General features: G+C 41.3%; 1 protein-coding gene across 1 annotated transcript in view; it reads right to left on the bottom strand.

Annotated features, from left to right (window-relative positions):
* Window positions 1-12866, bottom strand: part of TM9SF3 (transmembrane 9 superfamily member 3) — an 84132-nt gene that overhangs the window by 36681 nt on the left and 34585 nt on the right. Inside the window, exons 4-7 of the mRNA XM_084632911.1 lie at window positions 11154-11314; window positions 8633-8710; window positions 4578-4709; window positions 3418-3584 (exon numbers count right to left, since the gene is read on the bottom strand). Of these exons, the coding sequence (XP_084489037.1) occupies window positions 3418-3584; window positions 4578-4709; window positions 8633-8710; window positions 11154-11314 (538 nt within the window). The remainder of the gene's footprint in view (window positions 1-3417; window positions 3585-4577; window positions 4710-8632; window positions 8711-11153; window positions 11315-12866) is intronic.

The raw sequence follows: 12866 nt of genomic DNA, 5'->3' as shown, positions 1-12866 counted from the left end.
AAAAGTACCCCCACTTGGCAGAAACTGGGCTAAATAGCAAAACAAACAAAAAAAATTAAAGATACCTAAAGGAAAAAGAGATAAAGAGAAATAGCAAGCTGCTTGCTAGCTAACGGACACTGCGACACTCCATTTCGAGCTCCTGGTGGTTGAGAAGGGAGTGGAGTGGCAGTGGGTCCACCCCCACTCCATATATCCTTGTACTGGAGCACAAGAATACCTAGGGTGCAAGCACAGAGCTGCAGACACTGCTAACAAAAATCTCCGATGAAGAATACACAGGCTTGAGCGCATCCTGATGTGGAGCACCCATCGGGACACTACCTGAACTCCTGTTAGCAAAACATTAAAACTAGTATTAAGAAGAGTCACCTAGTGTACATTTGCAAACTGGTTTTCACAAGTCCTAAATATGTGATTCTCCTGCCATCTATTGGAATCCAGTAATTTATAAATGGAAAATAAATAAATCTTAGAGAACACTATGGAAAAAACATTCAAAAATTGCAAATGCTGTATTAAAACCCCATTAGGCAGACAACAAGGCTCTCAGATGGTTCCACGAAAGGGACCATTGTGATCATCGAGTTTGACCTGCTATTAATTCCTGTTTGAACTAGAGCACATCTTTCAGAAAAACATCTAATCTTGATTTAAAATTTGCCAGGGATGGAAAATTCACCATGAACCTTGGAAAATCGTTGTAATGGTTGATTACCCACGTTGTTAAAAATTGCATCCTATATCCAATCTGAATTTGTCTAGCTTTAATGTCCAGCCATTGGATCTGGTTATACCTTTGTGTGCTAGACTGAAGAGTCCTCTGCACAATTTCTGCTGACCATGTAGGCACCTACAGACTGATCAAGTCACACCCTCACCTTCTCTTCATTAAACTAAATAGATTGGGCTCCTTGAGTCTATCACTATAAGGCATGTTTTCCAGTCCTTTAACAATGCTTGTGGCTCTTCTCTGAATCCTCTGCAATTTACCAACATTCTTCTTGAACTGAAGCCATCAGAACTGGACATGCAGTATTACAGTAGCAGTCACACCTGTACCATATACAGAGGTAATATAACCTCTCCACTCCTACTCAAGATTCCCTTGTTTATGCATCCAAGGATCATCATATTAGTCCTTATGGCCACAGCATTGCACTGGGAGCTCACCTTCAAAGTGAAGGTATCAAATTGAAGCAGAAGAGTTCAGTGGCTTTTCAAGGCGTCCTCTCATCGATATAACGAATACAGAACCATACTTGTTTTGGTCCATCCTTTGATCATTTAAGGGCAAAGCAGGCTCTGACACTAAGCCACAAAAGGCAGACCCAGAACAATTTCCTTAACCAGGTTGTAACAAAAGGAGACTCGAGCACTGCTCATTAATAGAACAGTGTTTCCTCCAATAAAAGCTGACCATGCTGATGCGGTAACCAACAGCAGAATTTCAGCCAGACCACTGTATTGTCAGAGTCATTCTGTTGGAAACTCCCACTACTGTTTGGTGGTGGTCTGAAATTTAGCAAATATACCTGCTGCATTAAAAAAAAAAGTCAGTGTTAACCTACATGAGAGCCTACTTGATTCTTAAAAGTAAGTCCCATGTTTCTGTTTTAAAATTGGTTAACAGATGCCAATTGTGATAGTCTGCTTTTAAATTGGTTCAAGTAAAGATGACTATGTAAAATTACAGGCCCAAATTCTGCTTCAAGTGATGTTACTGTAATCCAGAATAACTCCAACACATTCAATGAATTCTAATTTGAAATGCCGTGCAGATATTTCATATCCACTATTTTTACTTATATTCCAGAAGAGCCCTAATACTACAGCTTTCCTGCAACACAATCCAATATTAAAAGCTGATGTGACCAAATGCCAACCACTTGTTCTCAGGTGAAAAATGGTGAGTGCCCCGAGAGGGTTTATGGGGTATTTTATGGCACTGCAGAGTACGTAAAATGATCACTCAGTTTATAGTAGTATGGTATGTCACACTTTTCAGCTCACACCATTTTCCTACTACAGGTCCATTTTTGGATCGGAGCTTAGTAAATGCTCAGTTGTGCTCTGAGAGCCAGACCACTACCTCATTGTGCATGGAGCACCTGCACGGAAGAGGTCATCAGGGACGGCCTATATGCATATGCAAGTACATGAGTTCAGTCTTTTCCCCCTCACATGTTTTACATGCATCAGATATCACTATCACTATTATTGTGAGTTTCTAGTAGCACCACAATGTGCAAACATTCCAAAAGTGAAAGTAGTCGTGGTCCCGTCCAAAAAAATGCTGGCATTCTAAAACACTTAGAATTGTATTTAATTTCCTCTTCAGCTATCCGCACCATGAGGACAATCACTGTAAAACCAAGAAAAGCACACTAGGCAACAGGATTTTAAAAGTGTTTCAGGATAAGTGAAAACAAGGCAGCTAAATTCAGAAGCCGGGTTCCCTCTAGTGGCAAATACAGATAGTTACAGATGACCTGCAACTGGGAATAAAGCTGAACTGAGAGGGAGAAAGTTTAATCACTCTTTAAAAAAACCTGCTAATAGTTGGTAAAATTGCTTCTGTTGTTGCAGCACACAAAATATAGTAACTGCTTCCCAAAACAGAGAAAGGAAGTCCAGGTCCCAGTGGTCACAATCTAAAAAGGCAAAAAGATGAAGGGTTGGGGAAGAGACAGCCATCCCCCCAAGCAACATGGTCAAGGTGATAGCTACAGAACAGTGAGTTTAATTTAAGCTGGTCCTCGTTTTTATGTTTTAGATGAGTATTTAACGCCAATTCCTAAATATTGGTACAGACTCCAGTCAGGACTGTACTGTTCTAGGTATTGCACACACAAAATTGAAAAGACTCTCTACCCCAAGAAACTTAGAGCCAAAGTTGCCAATTCTGTGGAGACTTATGCATGTGCTTGACTTTATGTAATGTGAATAGTCCCACTGAAGTCAAAGGCACTGATCACAGCATGTAAAGTTAAGCACATGTGTAAATCTCTACAGAAGTACAGCCCAAGTAATAAATAAAAAATACTTCCTTAAAGATTCAGCATCTCACTTCAGTTAAATGTGTGACCTCAAAAAATATCCTGAGACTTTTTACCTTCCACAAAGTCCACTAGCAAAACCAGGGAACACCAGACTTAATTTTGATATTTTTAAGATAAAAACAAGCAATGAGAAAAAATATAAAAGCTTTTCAGACTTTCTTTGTTAAGTCATATAGTAGCAACAAAATCAATTTCTATAAAAAAAATTTGCTAGTCACCTTTGAACTTTAGGACAAAACACTGTTTTAGGTTTCAATTGAAACTGTACACAGAATTCATAACCAGCTTCATTTTTACAAAAAGTCTCAAAAACTTTCAGATGTCAAAGAGGCAGGTACTTCATTAATATACTTACTCTGTGTATAAATCCTCTATCATTGCAACAATGATAACTATGAAAGAAACTGCAAAGATTTGGCAACCAGAGCCAATAAGCGATGAAAATATTAAAGGATGACTGGACGGTCTAAAAACATCGCCATGGACCTGTTTCCACCCATATTCATCACCCAGATCTCTGTCCTGTGTATAGAAGTACAGTTCAGTTATAAATATTATTGCCAAGTAATAAGTGAGAAAAACAAGATGCTAGGTATGAATTAAAGTCTGCCCTAATGGAATCCTTAAAGCTAGATAAATTAATTCTATGGGACAAATACTCCATGAAGAACAAACACAAAATGCACAATGAAAGTCACTAGTGGAAAGCTAAATCCATTCAGAATGGTTTTACTTCCCCAACCTACAAATGTCAGTCTTTAGGGGTTTACACAGGCTTCCAAAGCACAGAGGCCGATAGGATTTTTTTTTTTTTTTTTTTTTTTTTTTTTTTAAAAGATAGCATTTGTGAAATTGGCACTTGTGGAAGATGGCTGCTTGAAAGCTCTGGAGACTGAAGCCCAATTTATCCACAAAAAAGGATATATCATGAGTCATGGTGATGCATTTTTTTCTACAATGCTCTACCAACGTGCCTCACACATGAGTTGGAGGGACCAGCTCTTGCAGGTCCGGAGGGGAGCTCAGTTTCCATACCCAGTCAGTTTTTGGCCCCTCTACACAGGAACGTGCCATTTAGTGCCAGCCATGGTAATGTAAACCAATAGCGACTAGCACCTGGACTGGGCAGACCAAACATTTAATAAGAAGCAGAATTTATGAACACTCAGCTACTACAACCCTAAGCAGAATTCAAAGCTGCAACCTACGAGTGAAAGGCTACTGTCTCATCACCAATCCTCTGTGCAGTCTGTCCCAACAGCTTTAAGTTTCCTAATTCAGTCCTCAGAAGCCAGCAACCTTGTAACAGGAAATTATGTTGCTCTGGTTGGGAAATCTGAAAGCCACTCTCTTCCTGGAGAGAATTCCCTGACCACTTCCTAGACAAATTTTCTCCACAAATTTCAATTTATTTTCTATTTTGGTTAAGGAAACTATTCATAAGCTCAATGAAATCAACAACAGAAAAAGCAATATGTCTTACTAAAATTTCTAAGAACTTAGTGCAAGTCTTACCATATCATCCATTTCTTCTTCTTTGCTATATCGTGCATAATCTTTTCGTAATGTTCTCATTAATATCATAGACACTAAACCCACCAGAAAGATGACCATCATGAAGGAATTGAAAATTGAAAACCAGTGAATCTACAAGAAAAAAAGACTCAATTTTAAGTACTGTAGGTACATATTAGTGCCCAATAAGAGTCAGTACAAACTATTGTGCTAAGTAGCAATGAATTATCTAAAGCTTGCACAAATCCTATTAAATATAGCGTGCAAAATTTTGAAGTTTTCATCATCTTCCATAACACGTTGATGTGTCCATTAGTCAAACTAAGCTGCTACAGAACATTAATAGTTAAACCTCAACATTTTCCTTTTTAAGACCAAAGGCATTCAGTGCAGAAGATTCCCATTCTGATTTGAAATCCCAATAGGCACCTTACTGCAACCTAGAGCCATCCTATCTGAGTAGCAGACGGGTCAGGTAACATTAACTGTTTTAAGCTATACCACAGTTGCAGCTGCAATATTTTGTTTCCATCTGAGACAAAGCAATCAATGCTGCAAAACCACACCAAAGAACAACATGCTATTTACTTGAGACAAAATGGGTGAGGCAATATATTTTATTGGACCTTTTTTTGGTGAGAGAACAGCTTTCAAACTAACACAGCGCTCTTCATCAGGTCATGCTATTTACCTGTCTGCTACCTCTCCTCTCCAGGATGATTCTCTTATAAAAAACATTACCAGCATAGCCCATGCTGCAGTGTCACACATCAGACTAGGAACAGTAATCTGAATGGGACTGAATCTTGCAGGACCTAAGGAAACAGTTGAGCTTGACCATGGGAAACATTCCTACAGCTATTAGTAAATGAGATGACATCGTGGCAAACTAGTTTGTAGGTCAGGTCAAAAGTGTGGCACAATGTACAATGAAAGTTATTAGTTCTGGAAGTAACTAATATTTAATTTATTTAAAATACACTTCCAATGCTGAATAATTCCAACCTACCTCAAAATCACCACCAAAAAAAAAAACCCACACAGAACCCAGAAATGACATTTGTTATAGTTGCTACCAACGCTGGAATTTAGTATTGCAGGGACTACTTTAAAATCATAAGAACACTCCCTGGAAAAATTTATAATTTGAAAAGCAATGTCATATTTTGCACCTAAGGGGTTCAACATACATCCCCCTGTTCAAAATTGAAAAACACATGACAATCAGGCAGTAACTAACATCTACCTTACCAGAAGAAGAGCTATGTACAGAGTGCTTATAAGTAGTTTTAACCAGACATGTGCCCACCCCAAGTTCAGATCAAGATACGAACTTCCCCAGAGACCAAGGACTTCAGTTTGAGCTCATCTCTTGTTCTAGCACTGGCTAATTCTCTACCCCAGAAAAATAAATCAGGATTTAGCATGAAAAAATGTATACTTCCCCCACATCTGTTCACTGTGCTGTTCGTACTTTCAGCAGTGTGTGAAACTGTTCCACTGTCCATTAATTTTTCTCATTATTAACATGGGAAAGAAGATCCATTTTGCCTTATTCTCAATGTGACACTGGAGATTTTCAGTTATTAATATTTCCATATTGCTGCAATCATTTCACAAGTTCATACAAAGTGGGAAAGAGGCAGAGGACGATTGCCACAGCAGTCAGTAAGCCACTGATCTTTAAAAATCCCATCCAAATTCTACTCCAACTCCACCCTGAAATCCCAAATGGGACAATGGCAATGAAAGGCTTTAGGAGAATTCAATACCATAATTTAAGCTGCTGCCTGTCTGCTTCAATGAAAAGTGTAGCTTACCTGTCGAAATCAAAAGGATTGTTTTTTTTTCTCCAATTCAAAACAAAAACACACCCAGTAAATACAGTGGGCAACTGATAGGTCAACAGCGATACTGATTCAGCACCATTTACTTTCTTCTGTTGCGAGCATAACATCAATGCTGCTTAGGACCTATCAAGTTGGAACAATTGTTTACAGTACTCTGCTAGGAAGGGGGATGGGACACAAGTATAGCAGGGGAGCAGAATAAGAAGGCTTCTGGGACAGTTTCAGATAGACTGAAGCGGTCAGAAAGCCTCTATACAGCATTTTCTTTTTTAGAAAAGCTGGACGTGCACAAGTCCATGGGGCCGGAAGAGTTGCATCCGAGAGTGCTAAAGGAATTGGCGGCTGTGATTGCAGAGCCAGTGGCCATTATCTTTGAAAACTCGTGGCGAACAGGGGAAGTCCCAGATGACTGGAAAAAGGCTAATGTAGTGCCAATCTTTAAAAAAGGGAAGAAGGAGGATCCTGGGAACTACAGGCAGGTCAGCCTCACCTCAGTCCCCGGAAAAATCATGGAGCAGGTCCTCAAAGAATCAATCCTGAAGCACTTACATGAGAGGAAAGTGATCAGGAACAATCAGCATGGATTCACCAAGGGAAGGTCATACCTGACTAATCTAATCGCCTTCTATGATGAGATTACCGGTTCTGTGGATGAAGGGAAAGCAGTGGATGTATTGTTTCTTAACTTTAGCAAAGCTTTTGACACGGTCTCCCACAGTATTCTTGTCAGCAAGTTAAAGAAGTATGGGCTGGATGAATGCACTATAAGGTGGGTAGAAAGTTGGCTAGATTGTCGGGCTCAACGGGTAGTGATCAATGGCTCCATGTCTAGTTGGCAGCCGGTGTCAAGTGGAGTGCGCCCCAGGGGTCAGTCCTGGGGCCGGTTTTGTTCAATATCTTCATTAACGATCTGGAGGATGGTGTGGATTGCACCCTCAGCAAATTTGCAGATGATACTAAACTGGGAGGAGTGGTAGATACGCTGGAGGGGAGGGATAGGATACAGAGGGACCTAGACAAATTGGAGGATTGGGCCAAAAGAAATCTGATGAGGTTCAATAAGGATAAGTGCAGGGTCCTGCACTTAGGACGGAAGAACCCAATGCACAGCTACAGACTAGGGACCGAATGGCTAGGCAGCAGTTCTGCAGAAAAGGACCTAAGGGTGACAGTGGACGAGAAGCTGGATATGAGTCAGCAGTGTGCCCTTGTTGCCAAGGAGGCCAATGGCATTTTGGGATGTATAAGTAGGGGCATAGCGAGCAGATCGAGGGACGTGATCGTTCCCCTCTATTCGACACTGGTGAGTCCTCATCTGGAGTACTGTGTCCAGTTTTGGGCCCCACGCTACAAGAAGGATGTGGATAAATTGGAGAGAGTCCAGCGAAGGGCAACAAAAATGATTAGGGGTCTGGAACACATGAGTTATGAGGAGAGGCTGAGGGAACTGGGATTGTTTAGTCTGCAGAAGAGAAGAATGAGGGAGGATTTGATAGCTGCTTTCAACTACCTGAGAGGTGGTTCCAGAGAGGATGGTTCTAGATTATTCTCAGTGGTAGAAGAGGACAGGACAAGGAGTAATGGTCTCAAGTTGCAGTGGGGGAGGTTTAGGTTGGATATTAGGAAAAACTTTTTCACTAGGAGGGTGGTGAAACACTGGAATGCGTTACCTAGGGAGGTGGTAGAATCTCCTTCCTTAGAAGTTTTTAAGGTCAGGCTTGACAAAGCTCTGGCTGGGATGATTTAATTGGGGATTGGTCCTGCTTTGAGCAGGAGGTTGGACGAGATGACCTCCTGAGGTCCCTTCCAACCCTGATATTCTATGATTCTCATGAAGCAGCACAATGTGTGCTCCCTGCTGAATCTTTGGCATCTGTTCCACTTGAGTAACTGTTCATAAGAATTCATACACGCTGCCTTCTTAACTTACCGGGTGCTGCAGAGAAAAGTTTTCCATGAAGAGTGCTATTCCACAAGTTACCTCATGTTAAAAATAAAATCAACTGGATTGAGCCATTTTTACATTTTTAAGTATTTTATCTGCCCCCTTCTCAAAAGGGACAAAGCCACCTCCAAAACATTTTACCTCTCCTTTATCACTACAACAGAAGCAACTGGAGCAGCGTGGAGAACTGTTCCACTGGCCTTTCTGAACCAGAGTACATTTCAAAGGAAGTTTTGTATGGCTGTTTTAGAACTACATACTCTGTGTTGAAAGAAAGATGGGTCAAGGTACTTGTCAAACCGATCTTCAAATTTCACATCTGATTTTTTCCATTTCACCTGGAGAGAGAAAAGATTTACACTTGAAAAGCCCGCAATACTTGCTCAGCCATAAAGCCACAGGGATTTAGAAACTGTCCATATCAGACTTTTTTCTTCAGTTTAAAAATGAATTTAGGAGATAACAAAAGGAGCTTGGCTGACAGCCCTTAAAGACTGAAATCTACAGAACAGGGAGAGCATAAGCAACAGCAATGCATACTTCACCATGCTGCCCTGCAAAACTACTCCAACCCTCAGCTGAGAAAGCACATCTAGGAACAAAGAAGAAGATCAGTCTAAGGGCTTAGCTAGACTTGCAAGTTAGATTTCAGAGTAACAGCCGTGTTAGTGTGTATTCGCAAAAAGAAAAGGAGTACTTGTGGCACCTTAGAGACTAACCAATTTATTTGAGCATGAGCTTTTGTGAGCTACAGCGAAAGCTCATGCTCAAATAAATTGGTTAGTCTCTAAGGTGCCACAAGTACTCCTTTTCTTTTTGCAAGTTAGAGCGCATTAAAGCAGCCCCGGGCGCCCTAACTCCTGAGGCGTCCACATTGGCAAGGCACTTAGAGCGTCTGGACTCTGCAGCTGGAGCGCTCCTGGTCATCCACCTCCATGTGAAGCATAAAGCTTGCTGCACCCAGCCTGGGCCTCAGTGTGGATGAGCTGTTGCATTACTGCGCTATGATTGGCCTCCAGAAACGTCCCATAATCCCCTGAAGTCAAATGGCCACTCTTCTCATTGTTTTGAAATCGGCTGCAGGCATGCGGCTATCCCCTTTCAAAGCTCCGTTTCTGACAGCCAGCCAGCATGCTCCAGGACAAAGCAAACCATTAGTGTGGAATGCTACTGTTGTGAGTGTGTGTGTGGTGGAGGGGAGTCTGCTGCTGTCTGAACTTACAAGACAGCATGCTGACACGCTCTCAGCCCCCCAAAACACACAGTCTCTCCCCGCACATACACACTCCCTGTCACACTCCACCCGCCCACCACATTTGAAAAGCCATTTGCACACTGGGATAGCTACCACAATGCACTGCTCTTTGTGATACTGCAAGAGCTGCTAATGTGGCCATGCCAGTGCGCTTGCAGCTGACTGTGTAAACACACAGCAGTGTTTTCCCTGCTGCGGTCTCCAAAGGCTGGTTTAACTCCCTGTGCTCTACATCTGCAAGTGTAGCCAAGCCCTTAGGTACCCTGTAGGCCAGGTCCACATTACAAAGTTAGGTCGACCCAGCTGCGTTGCTCAGGGGTATGAAATATCTACACCCCTGAGCGACATCGTTAAAAATCCATTATGTTAAGAAAATCTAATACATTAGGTAGATATATTAGTGTTAATAACGAAGTACTTTAAGTGTAAGTGTGAGACTGTCTGTTAAAATAAAGCAGCGTAGTGGAAGGTACACATAAGCAAGCGTGCGTGTGTGTGTGTGTGTGTATGTACTGTTAGCAACCAGTTCATTAAATAAACTACAACATTAAACTGCTTTTACTTTCAGTACTCTTACTTTTCCTCTTTTCTGCTACATCCAGGAGGCCCTCTGTCAGAGGGGTGCTTTCCCCTCTCCTCAATCATTGGTGGGTGCATACTGAGACCTTCATGCCAAGCTTCTTCCCAATGCCAGCAACAGCATTGGCAGCCGTGGGAACTCTCTCCTCCCAGGCAGGAGAGAGATGCCTCCTCATGACAAAGCACCTCTGCACAGCAGGAGCTGATCAGACCATGGTCCCTGCTTGCCCATTTAGGGGGAACCTTGCTCTGCATAGGACTGAGGTACCATTATCATCTGTCACACAGGTCATTCAACTACCCATTGATGTAAACTGCCCTGGGACAAACTGAAACCTGAGTACTAGATATGAAAGTTACTTGTAGATTTGAAATTTGCTTCCAAATACGCTAGTGTTATTAGGCATGAAACGTGACTTAGGAAAAGACCAATATATACACACTTTCAGACACATTTTGCATTTCTCCAAAGCCATGAGAGGAGGACAGTCAGGCCAAATTTCAGTGAGAGTGGCACTGCAATACTATGCACCAGGTCACAACATTCAGCTCTGTGGGACAGGAGCAGCTGCTGAGCAGTGAGTGTGGGATGGGTTCGCTCGCCAATACTCCTCCTTCCCCCAGGGCTACCCCCTCCTCTCCACACAGCTCCGGGGAAAATGTATGTATGCCCGGTTTTACACCCCTAGTTTCTGTGGGTGCAACTGAACCATGAATCCACATTAAAGCCACCCTGTTTACATGCTTCAGTTAGTTGTTTTAAATGCATGATATCAGCACTTTAAATGTAATTCTACAAACAGCAAGTTATGGAAAAGATGCATCTTCACTTAAGACAGTTTTCCCTGTAAAAACACAGACATCAGTTTTGGATATGTAAGTAACTATTCCTAAAGTACTATACTCTGCAGAATTTCTTATCCCTTGTATATTCCTGCATTACTTACTGAATATGACATTTGGATTTTGGTATTTGGAACCAATTTGACCTTTCCTTCACTTGTCAGATTCACATCCACAATTCTATTCCCATTAAAACCAATTTCAAGTTTTTTGTAGGTCCAAAGATAATAGTCTTCCCCATTTTCATCTGCTTCACCAACAATTCCTGTAGAAGAAACAAGTATTGTATAAGACACAACATGCAATTACAAGCATGTTTCAAGAGTATTTTGTGAATAATTTCATGAACATTCGATATACTATGGCACACTACAAAAATAATCTCGGTAGCTAAATTAACATTATAAAAAAAAATCAGGACATACATTTAAGTCTTCCTTGTTTCTGAGCGAGTGCGTTTGATAGCATTGCACCTTCAAGCAACTGATTTGCTAGACCAGCAAACAGTGATGATATCACAGTAAATGTACAGGTGCAGATAACAAGGACCATATTAGTCATGCAAGACACAGTTGTATCAATGTTCTTTTTATCTTTTCATCTGAGTGCCAGTATAAAGTTTATGACCAAAACTCTAATTCCACAGCCTCCCCCTCTTACCTTCTTCTCTCCCTTGTTCCATCTATCCTTTCACTCACTCACTCTTTCCTCTTCTATGATTCACTTCACATTCATTCTATATTCCACATTCATTATTGCCACCTCTGCCTTATCACACTCCCCCACACATTATGTCCTCATTTGCACTCAAATTTTTCTGCTGTTTGTCAGAAACGAAAGGTCCTGACTGCTTTACTTTTGTTGACGGACACTGGCAAGATCTTTCATGGTCCCATTCATCTCCATTTCCTGAGTGACAAAGCAAAATAGGAACACTTAACTATTTTGCTACACATCATTTTAGGAGAAATATCCAGTCTGATCCTATCCTAATCCTAGAGGTGCTCCTCAACTCCAAGTAGAGAAGTGATCAGGCACCACGAGAAACACTGGGCTGATTGCATTATGGATTTTCATTATTTGTTACAAATTTCTTGATTTTCATGCAGCTGCTGCAACATTTCTGCTCTGTCACATAAGAGTTCCACAGAATCCAGGGACTTTGCCACAAAAGTTAGATTCAGGTTGCCATTGAGTACATGGGCCTCAGCCATGGAACAGATACCCTCCCTCTTAAGAATAATTTCAAGACACATCGTTCAGGTTCTTCATAACACCTCAAAAACCCAGGAGGTCTTTGACAGCTACAAACTGTGGTGAAGAGCCATGTATAAAAACATAAAAATCACCTCAATCTCTTCATAAAGAAAGTAAGATTCAGAATCAAGAACTTCTACCTCTTATAATAGCAGGATTCAAAGTGCAAACATATAGGAAGACGTCTAAAAAGAAACAAGCAGTGGAAAAACAAGGGAAAGGGTTTCCCCAAAGGAACAGATGTAAGAAGAAACAGCACTTGAAGGTTATCTATGCTCTTTATTTTTCAAGATAGTATTTTACTTCATGTCTCATTCAAGCTCTTCTGTTCAGTGTTGCCTCATGTACACTGTGCAGGAAGAACATTTGCCGATTTGTGGCTATGCTACTCAGCCTGACACATCTGCTCTGCTGGTGTTGCCCAAAGCCACGACACACTGGATCTCGAAACAGCTAAAAAGATATTCAGATCAACCACCTCTTGAAAGAGTATATTAACACACCATTACACCCAGTCAAGGAGACTGCATGCCATAGAGCCAAGTCATTCTATCTACTAT

The sequence above is a fragment of the Lepidochelys olivacea genome, assembly GCF_965140295.1.
Source record: "Lepidochelys olivacea isolate rLepOli2 genome assembly, chromosome: 7".
Taxonomy (NCBI): domain Eukaryota; kingdom Metazoa; phylum Chordata; order Testudines; family Cheloniidae; genus Lepidochelys; species Lepidochelys olivacea.
Note: the sequence above shows the minus strand (reverse complement) of the source record. Positions and strands in the feature narration are given on the sequence as shown.